Source organism: Octopus bimaculoides, unplaced genomic scaffold (genome assembly GCF_046866305.1).
Source record: "Octopus bimaculoides isolate indiv1 unplaced genomic scaffold, ASM4686630v1 contig87, whole genome shotgun sequence".
Taxonomy (NCBI): Eukaryota; Metazoa; Mollusca; class Cephalopoda; order Octopoda; family Octopodidae; genus Octopus; species Octopus bimaculoides.
This window is the reverse complement of record NW_028315337.1, coordinates 19,697-35,180: the sequence shown is the minus strand read 5'-3', so window position 1 is coordinate 35,180 and position 15,484 is coordinate 19,697. Positions and strand designations below refer to the sequence as shown.

General features: G+C 34.8%; 1 protein-coding gene across 1 annotated transcript in view; it reads left to right on the top strand.

Annotated features, from left to right (window-relative positions):
- The window catches only part of LOC149129268 (tyrosine-protein kinase Btk-like), a 117,123-nt gene that overhangs the window by 88,768 nt on the left and 12,871 nt on the right, over nt 1-15,484 (top strand). The window contains exons 13-14 of the mRNA XM_089346642.1: nt 877-1,075; nt 9,798-9,916. Of these exons, the coding sequence (XP_089202768.1) occupies nt 877-1,075; nt 9,798-9,916 (318 nt within the window). The remainder of the gene's footprint in view (nt 1-876; nt 1,076-9,797; nt 9,917-15,484) is intronic.

Genomic DNA, 15,484 nt, shown 5'->3' with positions numbered 1-15,484 from the left:
ATTCTATGTTCTTTCCACCATTATTCTTATGCTTTCGTTCTGCAATACGCTTCTACTCAATCTATCAACTTATCCTAAATGTCTTTTAACTTTGTTTCTCACAAATTCGTCTATGCCAGAATGGGTCTTTACATTCTGTTTGTTCTCTTCTTTTCTATCCAACTCTATCGGCAGCAACCATAGCTGCAGCCCAAATAATCTTGTTAGTTTCAGTTATATTTCTCATCTGGAATAGCCCATGAACCAAAACTATCTTTTCGGTTTCAACTTTGAGCCTTTTTGATCGGTGTACCTCAGATAGGCAGGGCGCTTGATCCTGGTCTTCTCAGCATCCTCACTATATCTTGTTGGTCCTCATCGTATTCTTGTGCTATAGCTCTTCCTATTACTTCTACTTCATTTTCTGAGAATGCATTTACATCTATACTTTGCTCTATGTCTTCACTGTCGCTATTCATTTCTCTATTCTCATTGGGCATTGTATCTGTTGATGAAGTATTATTTCTTTCTTCTACTTTGCTTTTTATCTCTTCAATTTCTATATCTGTTAACATACCATTTTGCTTTTATTGCTCTTGCCTGATTGGCTAACTGTTGCTCACTTATTTCGAAGAGTTCCATTTCATTCCCTTTTGCTTTCATTCATTGTCGGAATCCCCATTCTATCTCCTCAGTGATAAGAAAGTACCCTATAACAGTTCTTATTTATTATGTAAAAAAATTTTCCTTCAAATTTGTCAGCGTCATTTGCATTTTTTTTTAATTATTGTTAATCCTTTTTTGAAAAATATCTCTCAGAAGCATCTCACTTTGTAACATGAAAATCAATAGAGATTCTTATCATTGAATCATTTTCATTTCTTTTTTTATTCTCAGGTTCTCTCAAACAACACCTGAAAAACAACAAACCTTTAATTTTGTACCAAACTGAAAAACTTATTGGGTTTTGTATGGATGTCTGTAAAGGAATGAAGTATTTGGAGTCTAAAAATTTCGTCCACCGAGATTTAGCAGCCAGAAACTGCCTGGTTGGCAGTAATTATGTGGTCAAAGTGGGAGATTTCGGGTTGACACGGTAATTATTGTTGTTCTCTGTTTAATTGTGCATTTGTTGGTTTGGTTGGCTGTAACTGTTGTAAGGCATGAGATTTCGGGTTGACACTCTTTGTTTCTTGTGAATCTGTTAACTCTTTAAAAAAATCAATAATTCGGACAAGTAGAAGAAAATACACAGCTATCCAATCATATGTAGCTATTGGTTTACTAGTTATCAAATGTCTTGGATGGTAACCAGTAGCAAAATAGTCATTGTTAAGTGAATAACACGTTTTACATTAAGGACTACTTCGTATGTGAATGAAAAAAATGTCAAAAACCGAAAAAGCTTATCTTACAGCCTGCACGATGGAAACAAATTGCTGTTCTTCATTTTGGATTAAAACACGATAAAAAACGAGAAGTCACAAAGTCTCAAAAACTTTTGTTAAACAAAAAAAAAACAGGCAATCAAGGGGGGCGACTCTTCAGTAACAACTAGATGATTATCTCCCTTGTGTTTGACTGTTGAAAAAATTGTGTGTATGTATGTATGTATGTCCCATTCTGTATTATTTATATATATATATATAGTGCATTGTTGTACCATTCTAAACTTTTATTCTTTATATATATATATATATAAAGAATAAAAGTTTAGAATGGTACAACAATGCACTATAGAACAAAAAATGGACTATATATCTGTTGTAATTTGGCTATCTATAGTCCGATGATATTTCGGAATTACAATTCCTTCTTCAGATCTTCTTAGCTGGAGTCTCTGGAGACTCCAGCTAAGAAGCTCAAAAAATACGAAGTACAAGTACATGGAATATGAACTATTTTTCGAACAACGAAAGGTACAAATGGAAAACAAGACAAGCAACATAAAGAACGACCCTTCATCAGTTGTTGGCTGTTTTTCTACTCTCATATTTCAAGCATTTAACAACTAAATATGCTTTCAATAAGCAGTTGCTCCTGCAAAGCATATTAAATAAAATTTGGGATTTTGCGGAGGGTCAAAATTAGTAACACAGACAGGAAGGACTGCTAAGCCTAAATGAGATTGTGGTGGCGAACGCATAAGTCAAGCTTGGACAGGAGACACACAAGAACACATCTTCCTTGTTCCAGCTACAATGGAGAAAAAGAAAGAAACACAAGTTAGGAGAAGACAGAAAGATGACCGGACAAGTTATTACACCTGTAAAAGTATAGGACAAGCTATTACTTCTAGTTAAGTAAAGAGTAAGCAACTTTTTACTTAAAATATTGCAGCATAGAATGCCAGTTTTTCTAATTTATCACTCTTTACAGTTCTCATCTTTTAAATTTATTGCACAAAACTGTTCAGCTGATTTGTAAGTTTGTCTAGTTAGTCACTTTTTTCTGCATTTAAGGTAGTAAGTTAGCCAAATTCTACTTAAATAAATATTAGTGTTATTTGTAAACTATAAGAAAATAAGTTTCAATTTTAGCTGCAATATTTAAGTAAAAGGTTTCTTATTCTTTACTTTACTAGAAGTAATAGCTTGTCCTATTCTTTTACAGGTGTAATAACTTGTCCTGTACTTTTCCAGGTTTATAATCTTAAGAATATGACTTTTCATGCTCGCATTTTTCCATGTAATCCATGATTTTTCCAGGCATTGCTGTTATAAGATAATTAATAATGTGTCAATAATTTAAGATTTTACCTTATAAAATATTGAAAGATAATATTTCAATCTTTCCATGTAAGTGATGATAATATTTTTTTCATGTTTAATTTAAATATATGTTGTGATTGAATTATTTGATGTTACCCATCCACACCAAATTAATAGCAGGAATTTTTTTGCATCACAGCTCACCAAAAGTTACAAACAACAAGACCCCAAAACCATTAGTTACCAGGCTCATCTTAAATAACCTAATTTATGGTGAACCTGGTAACTGAACACCCCACCTCATTTTCTATGAACCAAAATAAGGGATTTGCAGCATATTAGGTCAGGGTACTTGATTCCACACAAAAAATCGATTTTTTTTTCATAGTGAAAACTATAGTGTTGTTATTTAGCGTCAAATAAACCCTGATACTGCAAACGTATCATCAAAGACATACCAGCCTTCAGTAAACCATCTTTTTAGGGATAATCTAGGACATTATATACAATGGGTGTGTGATTTAGGTAGAGGGATACTTTGGCTGCTATTTTTAGCATGTCGAGTGACCAGGTAGAGACTCCTTCATTGGTTTGATTGCATGATGAGATTTTTTTTTACACATATATGTAATATGTATTTATATCATCAGCAGAAGTTAGAGAGTAAGTCAAAAGCTGAGAATTTCGTGTATTGGCACTTATCAAACATGAATTTGTCCATTGTCACTCTGTAACTTCAGATGATAACTTCTAAAATACAAAATTTTGTCAAAAACGTTAAGAGTCAACTCTATTCTATGTTACACATTCTACCAATATCGGAAGTTAGAAAGTGTTTAGTTAAAAATAATTATTTAAATAATCTGTACGTCTAATTGAATAGATCCGAAATGGATGAAAGGCAAGGTCGGCCTCGGCGGAATTAGAACTCAGAACGTAAAGACAGACAAAATACTGCTTCTAAAATACAAAATTTTGTCCAAAACATTAAGAGTAAACCCTGTTCTATGTGACATCTTCTACCAGTGTCGGAAGTTTGAAAGTGTTTAGTTTAAAAAATCAATTAAATAATCAGTACATCAAAGTCAACCTCAGCAAAATTTGAACTCAAAAAATGTAAAGACAGACGAAATACTGTTAAGCATTTCACCCGGCACACTAACATTTCTTATTTTTTTACTGCCCACAAGGGCCTAAACATAAAGGGGACAAACAAGGACAGACAAAGGGATTAAGTCGATTACATCGACTCCAGTACGTAACTGGTACTTATTTAATAGACTCCGAAAGGATGAAAGGCTAAGTCGACTTTGGTGGAATTAGAACATAGAACATTGCGGCAGACAAAATACCACTAAGCGTTTTGCCCGGCATGCTAACGTTTCTGCCAGCTCACCGCCTTAGAAAGTAAACATTCATTTTAGAAATATATTCTTTATTCTTATTGCTAAGCATTACTCCCTTACTTACTGACATGAAATTTAGTAACATTTTACCTCATAACTCTTTTTCTACTAATTTTTGTTCAATGTGACTAGCGATTCTGAATTCCTCATGCATTTTTCTATCATTTAAGCCTAAGAAAGGTATACTTTTAATTTAAAATTTTAAAATTTATGTTAATTGAAGATGAATATCTGCCTTACTGTCCCCCTTGAGGTCGCAGATATTTTGATGTAACTTTTTTTCTACCGAACCAAATCTCAAACTATTTATGCCAAAGTGTAGCCGAGGAGGTGTCCTCTTTAAAATTCTGAACAGTTTGCAATTTAGTTAAGAACTAAATTAGTGGTGAAGCTTGAAAGCTGCTGTGATTGACAAAATGATGGACTTCAGAATATATTCAACCACTACCGTGATTGAATGATATGTATATGTACATACTTACATCTACACACATATATATATGCATATGTGGGCACAGGATGCCATGAAACGTGTACAACAAAAAATATGAAGTACGGGTACTATATATATATATATATATGTGTGTGTGTATATATATATATATATATACACACACACACACACACACACACACACACGCACACACACAATAGGTGAGAGTTAGATATGCTCAGTATAGAAAGCATATCGTAGTACTCAAATGAATTTGAAGTTAAACTCTGAATTCTTCATCCAGGACTAGGTCAAGAGTGGCTATTAGAGAAAGCCAAGATGAGCTAATATGGAGGCAGTGATGTAGATAAGCACAATTAGGCTTGACCAAGATATATATATGTATATATATAGACACACATACATACACTCACACATATATACTTACAAAAAGTTACTTACATGGCCAGTCATAGAGTGACCCATAGTTTCACATCCATAAATTGCTTAGCCTTGTAGTCAGCTCACCAGATTCCAATGTCTGCAAACATATAACCTCTTTTCAAACTGGAGACAGAAAACCGTTATGGTCAGTTAATTTGTAAGCAAACAAATGTATTGTCTGATCCTTAAACAGGACAGGTTATCGCCTTTAGATCGGTTGGGCCAGCAAATTTTTATGGTCCTAATCAATGAACGAGTTTCTCCGCTATTAGGTTGGTTCCAGTCACGTGTGGCACCTTAAAAATGAAGGAATTCCATACAAAATTAAATGGAGGCTCATAGAACAACTAGTGTCCTGTATGATGATGCAAGCTTTGCATAGCAGAACGAACATGGATCCTTAAAGACTCGCTTGATCTGGATACCCTTTTAAATTCCTGAAATGCGATCTATAGCTCTTGTCCACATTTTAAACACTACCTACTGTAGGCGTAGGATTCCCAGTTCATTAATAGAGCTCTAAAAAATAATTGCAATCTGAAACCAACCTAAGGGTGGAGATCCCCCCATTTGTTGATTAGGACCATCAAAATTCACTGACTTATCAATCTAAGAACAATAACATGTCCCATTTAAGGCTCAGACAATAGGTTCCTGGACTAGTTATGTTTAATAAAAAATAATTTATTTACTTAACATCATCTCCTTCAAAATAGTCACTTTGCACAGCAATACACCAGTCCTCTTTTGGAATCTGGCCTGAAAGTTGTTTTCTGTGAGTAACGGACCTTCTGCAATTCATTCTGGATTTCGACAACTGTGTTAAAACAACAACCTTTGAGCTGCATTTTCATCTTGCGGAACAGATGGAAGTCCACAGGTGCTAAATCTGGTGAATAGGGCAGATATGGAAACAATACCATGTTGGTTTGCTGAGAAACTCACGAGTGAGGAAAGCTTGGTGAAGAATCCCATTCTTCACGCACCACAGATGTGGTTGCTTTCACCAAATGTCCTTCTTCAGATGCTTCAAAATGTCACAGCAGAACTCTTGATTGACAGTCTGGCCCTAGGGGCGGGGACGAATTCTTGATGCACAATACCACATTGCTGGAGTGATACTTGTGGCAGGTCTTCCAGATTGCTCATCATCATCCAGAGATGTTCTACTTTTGAAGCACCCATGCCACTCAAAACATTGCATATGACCCATTGCTTCATCTTTGCAAGCTTGCAGAAGGATGCTCAATGTCTCTGTAGCAGACTTCTCAAGTTTAATGCACAATTTTACATTGGCTCTTTGATCTTGTCCATGACAGAATTGCAGACTACAGCATACACATAATCACTTGCAAAGTAAACACAGCGATGTCACTCAGCACACTGCCTCCTGAAGATTACTGCTTGCTCACACTGCGCACGGAACTGTGTACTGCCATTTGTTGGTGCACTACAGTACTAATCTAGGAATTTTTTGATATCACCTAGTATATTATTTTGTCTACAAATTAACTGGGCTGGTGGAGTCTGATGAGTCATCTATAAGGGCTAAGCGCTTTATGGATGCAAAACCATTGGTCACTCTATGACCGGCCATGTATGTAACTTCCTGTAAATACATTACTGCTCTAATGTTTAGAGTGTTCTTCTTTTTCAGATATATGATCCACTGGCGCTATATATATATGTATGTGTGTGTGTGTGTGTATAGACACACACACGCACACACACACACATAGATACACATGTGTACATATATTCAGAAAGATAAACACATGTATTCATATATATATTTATTTATTCATTTATTTATTTACATAGAGCATAAAATATACAGAATACTAAGAAGACAATTCCTAATACCCAACAGCTATTTCAGGAAGCTCAGAGTTGCATAATAATCATAATATTCATACTCTGCAGGTGGAACATGCAAAAAGTCTTGGGTATGCAACCAGTTAACAGTAACATGGTGATATTTCAGTAAGTCCAGCTTCCCTCAAGAGAAAGTTGGCAAAAGCAGTTCATATAATAGTGCCAGAGATTTAAAGGCTGAAAGGAGAGAGGGGAGGAAGAATAAGAACAAAATACAGAAAGAGGAAGGAAAATATATGCAACATAAGAGAGAGAAACAGAGGTAGAGAAGAAGAAATGAAAAGCAGAGAGAGGGAGGGAGGATTTCTATGACACAGGGGAAAGAATGGAGGTAGAATAGATGAAACAGAAAAGGGCAGAAGGTAATTGTGTTTATATGCATTTCTACCTTTATATATAATTTATTTATAAAAACTAAAGAAATTTATCAATAGCTTCTATCTGTATAGATATAATGGAGAAAGCTACTTATTAATTAGGTATGTGACAATTACTAAAAGGAAGCAATATTGACCGTCTGGAAATATTTTTATAAATTCATGTTCTAAGAAATTTCCTATAATTTTGATTTCTGAAGTTTATTGAATTTTTCTAACTCCAAATTCTTGTAAATTTAAATATTCATTGCATTCACTGCATCCAATTCTTCACAAATTTAAATATTGATTGCATACACTGCGGAGTAGATTTTAATGTTTAATAATAAACACTATTACTTCATTGCAGGCAACATTTAACATTTTTATTTGCAACAATCTCTCATACTCACTCGCCTCTATTTTCATTAATGATAGCTTAATAATAACTTTGATACAAGACACAATTTCAAGAATATTATCAGTTTCCAGAGTTTGTTAAATGAATATTTTTGACAAAATGAAACTTTTTTAATATACCGGTATAATTTTTAAGTGATTTTGTGTTGAATGAATGCATGCTGTTACATAAAATAGCTGTATAACCTTGATACAAGGTACAATTTCAAGAATATTATCAGTTTCCGAAGTTTGTTAAATGAATATTTTTGATTAAATGAAAAATCTTTAATATACTGGTACATTATTTTTTTTTTTTAATGAAGAAGTGATTTTGTTGGTGTGGCTACTTTGGAATGCTATAAGCCTTACAATAATAACTATGTGATCACTGCTATTTCTAACACACTAAACAAGATAGTTTTTAATGAGCTTTCACTTATACGATTTTTTCATTTCATGTTTACACAAAATAGCTGTATAACTTTGATACCAGGCACAATTTCAAGAATACTATCAGTTTGTTAAATGAATATTTAACAGTTTGTTAATGAATATTTTTAATAAAATGAAAATTCTTTAATATACCAGTATAATTTTTTTTTCTTTTAACCACACATTCTCAAACTGAAGAAAAAAATGATGCATAAAGCTTCTGAGAAATTTAGATGCTACTAATGGACATTGCAATGGCACATGCTACATCATTGTCAGTTTTATATAATCATGTTACTGAGGCTGAAGTTGCTTCTGGTCCTTATGCAGGATCAACTCTGCTAATCCCCCAAATACCATATGTATCTCAAGAAATGGAATTTCCATTCATATTTACACGCAAACTATTTTTTGTCAAACCAGCTTTTGCCTTGATGTACAAGACACAGGGACAGACTTTTGAACAAATTGGAATATATCTTCCAACACAATTCTTCTCACATGGTCAACTGTATGTTGCATTATCTAGTGTTTGAAAGAAGGCTAATGTAAAAATATTGGCTGAGAGAAATGGAAACAGTATGATTACTGGCAATTGGTTCTACAAGGTGATACTACTTTAAAGCAAAATATGTTTTTTAGCATGTTTATATGTAAAGTACGATATATTTGTGTGGAATTAAATTGTTTTGGCATATTTCAACACATGCCGAATGAATGATATCATTATATTAGATCATTTTAAATTTGGGTATATTTGAAAAAAATAAGGAAACGTCATTCCCATGTGTTCTCACAGCACTAGACTTTTGTGTGTGTGTATCCCTCCATCCATCCATCCATCCATCTATTTATCTATCTATCTATCTATCTATCTATCTACGCACACCTATGTAAGTTCTACCAATTATTAATGATAAGTATATATAACAGATTGACTCTTTAAAAAAGAGAGATTATGACTGATAGAATAATGAAAGCAGTATTTACTAAGCAAGTAAACACTATTATATAAAGATATAATTAGACATAAAATGTGGAAATATTATCGAGTGGCTAGTAGAAAACTGCCTGGAAGGTGGTCTTTTTGTTAGTCTATATAATTGAGAGCTATTGATTAGATATCAAGCAAATCATTCAGGGAGTTAACGCTTAATAATTTTATCTAGAGAACAAGGCTGGACACAGTCCATGAAAAGCATGGGCTGGGGAAAATTCCAATGTAGAAATGTCCTAAGAAGAAAGGTATGTGTGTTATCATTAGAGTTTGGGATAAATACAATGTGGATAACAAAAGTAAAGAGAAATTGAATAGAGATGATTCAAGAAAGCTCATTTCGACAAACAGCAGTTCCTGTAGTAGGCATTATTTCTACAGTCAAGACAGCTCTCAACTGGATATTATTGAGTATCTACTAAATTAAAGTCCATCTGACTATCAACAAGAAATTATTGATTTAACAGTATGGCTTTTACGGAATTATAAATCATTTATACCTCAGAGATTCTACCCACTTTCCTCTACTTTTAATATTGGTAAAATTGTTTAAATTACGTTCCTTTACATTCTCAGTTTTGAATCATGCAGAAAACAACTTCCACTTAGTGTCTCTTAATATCTACACTAAAGTTTTATTCAAATACTCTATTATTCTACTTGCTCACTCACTCAGTCTACTCCTATTTCATTCACTTAATCCACCACTCACTCATTATACCATTTATTTCAATCCTACCTTTCACCTCTTTCTGTCTACAGTTATGTCATCAATGATTTGTACAACAGTTCCTCTTGTGCTAAACTTCCTGTGAAATGGGCATCACCAGAAGTTTTTCAGTTCTATAGATTCAGCAGTAAATCTGATGTTTGGGCTTTTGGTGAGTAAAATTTTCCTGTTTTCCTTCCTAAATGTTTTTTCTACTTTAATGTATTTTAAAAATATTTTGTATTTCTGTTGCTACTTTAGCAGAGGACTTTCTGTTTACTGTACATTATTATGAGTGTAAGTAAGGATGCCAATGCCTCTGTCTTACCCTCTTACCAATACTCCACTCTCTTTCTCATACTTAATATCCTCTTGCTCATCTTGAGACATATGCTTAAAGGAGCTTCTCAGATGCACATGAGACCCATACATTAATCATAAAATAGCAAAGATCTTTTTGCTCTGTTGTTTTCTACTACATCATGTAGTATGCTCATGTTCATAACTTCCTTTCACCTTTTCCATTTCAAATTGTTACATAGTCCCCAGTGAACCATTCAGGTGACATTGTCATGCCTTCTTTCGAGTTCTCTCTAAGCCAATTTGCTGCATTCACTTAATATATGCCACACTGTTTCTTCAATTTCACCACACATTTTGCATTTGTCAGTGTTTGTGGAATGACCAATTCTGTGTTTGATGTAATTTGATCTCAATGCTTGTTCCTGTGCTAGGCATATCAAAGCCTCTGAATCTGTGTTTCTTGGTATCTCTCTCTCAAGAACTGACCATGCATCTTCTTACCCTTCCAGTTGTTTCCCTCCTTTGTTTCTGTTTTTAATTTGTATTACATCTTATACTGACTGCTTTTTGTATATAGCAAACCTGCCTTCCATACTTGCTCAAGTAGTGCTCCCTTTCATCTCTCACTCTCCTTTTGCCTATCATAAACTTACCTGCCCACTCACTCTATCCAATTCTTGGTTCCACTTCCCTTATATACACCTCCATGTAACTTGAGTGCACCCTTCTGTCACATCTCTCTCTCTCTCTCTCTCTCTCTCTCTCTCTCTCTCTCTCTCTCTCCCTCCCTCTCACCCCTTCTCTCTCTGAGGTAGCCATGTATCACCTTTCCTTCCCCTCTATTCATACTCTAATGTCTCTTCACCTGGCCACTTCCTTCAATACTACTCAGCCATCAGCTGAGGTGGGTTATTGTCTTGTAAGTTATTTGATGACCTCATTGCCACTATTGCCATATAAAAAGCACCTGGTACACTTTATAAAGTGGTTGGTGTTAGGAAGGGCATCCAACCATAGATATCATACCAAAGCAGACAGTAAAGATTGGTAGTCTTCTGACTTGCCAGCTGGTGTCAAACCATCCAACTCATATCAGCATTGAAAATGGACATTAAATCAGGATGATGATGATGAATACAATCCTTACAACTTAGCTATCCCGGCCCTCCTTTCTTTCAACATCACTTTTTGAGTGAAATGTAGTGTATTGTCAGCAGTTCCTCTCTTCACTGACATATTCCCCCTGCTCAGTATCTCCAAGAGAGCAATTGCCCATGTATTTATTACATAGAACTTATCCCTCCCATTCAGTTTAGTCTTCAAAATCAATCTCTGCCTTCTGTAATGCTCTTGAGAGAATATCTTCTTCATTTGGTTTTTCATCAGTTCATCTACTTCCAATATGCCCAGATATGTATATCCTTCATTTCAATTCTCTTCATTAACTCTCCCATTGACAATATCATGCTATCCACTTGTTGGATTTTACCTATTTTTAAAATCAACACACAACATTTTTTTCAGCCTAAATTCCTTTCTAGTGCTCATGCAAAAGCAATGAATCAGTGAATTCAGCTATTATTCATCTTTCCCATAAATCTTTAAGTCATCTATAAAAAATAGACAGTTGATCATATCTTTCCTTTATTTGAATTCATACCTAGCTTTTCTACTTTTCAAAATCGAAGTCAGTACTAAAAGCAATAGTGACAAGCTATCTCCTTGAAAGATTCAAGTTTTGATGTTGTTTAAGCCTAAGCTTTGCCTCTCTGATGTGAGTTCAGTGGTCTATCAATTCATTCTTTAGCTCAACAGATTCACAATATTTTGTGCAATTCCAAATATTTTCCAGCAATACATAATCCACAAATGAGGAGCTATATCATATTGTAGTGGCGCGAAATTATAGCCACCATTGAGGAAGTACTATTCTGCGCATGCGCAGGGGATTTCACCACCGGAAGCCCCTCGAGTTGCACATGCGTAGTAAAACTCGTACTTAAGCAGTTACTTTCATTATCTCGGTGAGTTAAGCTCAGACCTTCTACATGACAACACCTCGCTCCTCCACGAAGCACTTTTACACTGTTCTCTGGCAGGTATCAAGGAAACCCTTAACCTTCCACTACCAACTACAATATAATCAGCGGCTGCTAAGCTGAATGACAGGAATTTGTATAACCAAGTATCATCATAAATAAAACCTTTTTATTATATTGTAAATTGTTCTAATGTCTCTTCATTAAAAATGCTGTTGAAAGGTGATAGAGAGAGACTAAAGTCTCTGTGACAACTATCATACCTATTTACACTGGTGACCCCCGACGTGATACGAACACGCAGCCTTATTTACAATATGCTTTCCAGTGGTCTATCCATGCATCCCTAAGTTTGTTTTGTGCTTTTTGCAGTCTTTCAGCACTGTCTTATCTATCAATCATTGATCTTTGGTTCCTCTACATCCATGTTTGCACCATTTTTATTCTTCCGGGAAGATGTACATTTCATTTGTCAGTATTCCATTTAACAGCTGTCATGCATGGGAAATGAAAAGAGGTTCACCTACCTTCCTCTCTTGTCTTCACCTTCCGGTCAGTCCCTTGACCATTGACGTCATGACCCTCATCTTCTGGCTCATCCCCACACACCCCGCTGATCTCAAAGATCACCTCCTCACTTCACTCTATGTCAAAATCTTCCACCCATCTGGGTGGGCACCTTGCACGTTGTGATCTTAAGCTGGGAACCTCATTCTCTTCCTCCTTTCCACACTCATCATCCAACGAAGCGACAATCCTACAAAGATTTAAGACATGACATGGCATTCCATCCACAGAAATGGGTTTTTTTTTAGAATTGAAAGTCATCACTATAACTCTGTTCGACTGAGTTGTGCAGCATGCCTTTGTTGGCTTGATCCAGACTTCATTTCCCACCTCTACGAAGACGGGCTCTCTCTCTTCTACAGAACATCTCAATGGTTTACTTGGATGCCTAGTGCCTTATGCATCCCTGTAAGCAGTACTGTAATTTGGTATTTAGTTTATTCCTGATGTTTTCCATTTGTTTGTTTTTTTTACTGAAAGCCTTGCTTCAGTTCTGGTATCCAATCCTGCTGTTCATCTTACTTCAGTCTTTTATGTTCTTTATTGATCCAGAATGCTGCCACATTATATTCCTTTGGTTTGCTCCATATGTTCTTCCAGAATTTCTCAACTTTCTCTATGTATGATGATTTCTTTACTTCTATTTATCATTTCTCTAATTCTCTGTTGAATGCTTTTTCCTCCATCTGGAAAATTTTGTTTTGTCTGTAAAACGTATTTCTCTTATTAAACTTATTGCACTTTCACCTGAATATGCTACTTCAGAGTTTCCATGATTGTTGGAAGAGTGTCTTGGCTACTTATTATATATTTCCTTTCCCATTCCTTGCCTTTTTTGTCTTAACATTCACACTTCTTTATATTCTTTGACATTCTATTTCCTTATGTATCTTAACTTTCTACTTAAGTAAATGACATGTTTTCTTTATTGGTCTTCAATTTAATATTCTTTTGGGTGCTAAGAGCTTTTGCTGTTGAGTACACAAGGTTATTTATAGTTATAAAGACCCTTATCATTTTCCATTAGTAGTTCTTTCATTGCTGGATTATATACACTTCTATTTTGTGAGAAGGTTTTCTCACTATTTCAGAATTTTGGAAGTGGATCTCTATTTTTTATTTCTGTATGTAAGTTCTTATTTCTCTAACAGCACCCTTTTTAGCTTCTTTCTTCTCTTGTTCAAGGAATGGTAAATCATCTTTTCATTTTCATCAACATTTAGAGCTTCAGTTTTGTTCAAGTTGATCATTGTTGCAGATCTCATTTATTTGTTGTGCAATTTAGTTTTAGCTCATATTATGGATGGTAATAACAGGTGTCCTAGCATTTGTGTCTTGTTTAGGGACCTGACTGGCTTTTGTTTTTAATTGTTCCAGTTCTGCTTGTGCAAGTCTGTGGTTTCTCATCATGTCCTTTTTAGTGTTACTTAGTTTACTAGTATTCATATTTGGCCTTTGGTTTTCCCCATAATTTTCCCCTATATATGTTTGCTCAGTAATGTTGTTCTGAGGTCTTTTCAGAGCTGTCATTATTTCTTTGGTCCATTTTAGTTTCACACTTTGAGTTCTGGTGTTATTTGGTGGTGGATTTCCAGCAGTTCAGGGGTGGGGTTCTCTCAGTTCTATTACCATCTACAGCAGCATTATGAGAATTTGTTCCAGGTACCAGTTTTTAAATCCCAGCCTGGTTCCTCACTGGAGGATGTGACCCTTGGTAATCCATGTGATGTATGTTGGAGGTGATTAGGGTATTACACATTAAGATTTGAGTTTCCATTTTATTCTTACTGTCAGGTAATAGTTATCTACCAACTATTAGGTTTACCTAAAGAAGCTCAGACTTATATTATTAAATGATAATATTTTGTAGCTAGGAAGAATTTTGTTATTAAATGATAATTTTTCATAGTTACAAAGAATTATTTTGTTGTTAAATGATATTTCATACTTTGAAAGAATTATTTTAGTTGTTAATTGATATTTCACAATTAGAAAGAAATATTTTTGTTGTTGAATTTCTTACTTTTAAAGAATTATTTTTATTTTTAAATGGTTATATTTTATAGTTAGAAATATGTCTAGGATGTTACCTGATAGTGTGTATCTCAGAGATGAAGGAATTTATCAGGTCAAGATGCTAATTCTCTGTTTTGAGGCATCACAGCACCAGTAATACAGACATGTGATTAGAATGTTGCAGGAAAGAATCACATAATGGATTCTTCAAGCTGAGATAACCTACAGGAGACCTATGAGGAGACCAAAAATGAAATGGTCGGATATCCATAGTCTCAGTTGGTCATACTTGGGGACCCAGCTGGAAAGTCTGTGAAGGGTTGCTTCTGACAGGACCCTGTGGAGGTGGTGTCTGAGGCTTTACTCCTGTGACCTACCCGGTAATAGTAAATAGAGAAGGTGAATGGAAATGATAGTATTTCATAGTTATAAAGAAATATTTTCATTTTTAAATGAGTCTGTTTCATAGCCCAAATGAATTATTTTCGTAACTCTCTCCAGTGGGGAGGTGAATATAACATGCACTTGTTGATGAGATACAGGAGAAAGAGAGAGAAAAAAATTTAAGATAGCTGAGAACTTGTGTTGTAGATTATGAGTTTGAATTGTGTGAGATTTATAAGTCAATGGGACAACATGAAGAGGAAAAATGTAGTTCTGATGAGAAAAATGTATAGTGTCTAACTTGAGAGACAGAATTTATTACAGCTTTGGGCAGCATAGTTTCTGGACATCTTGCTATGGAGGCTAGACAGTGTGGTTTATGTACATGTTAGTGTCAGTTATGAATATATTTGTGTGGGTAGACAAATTAG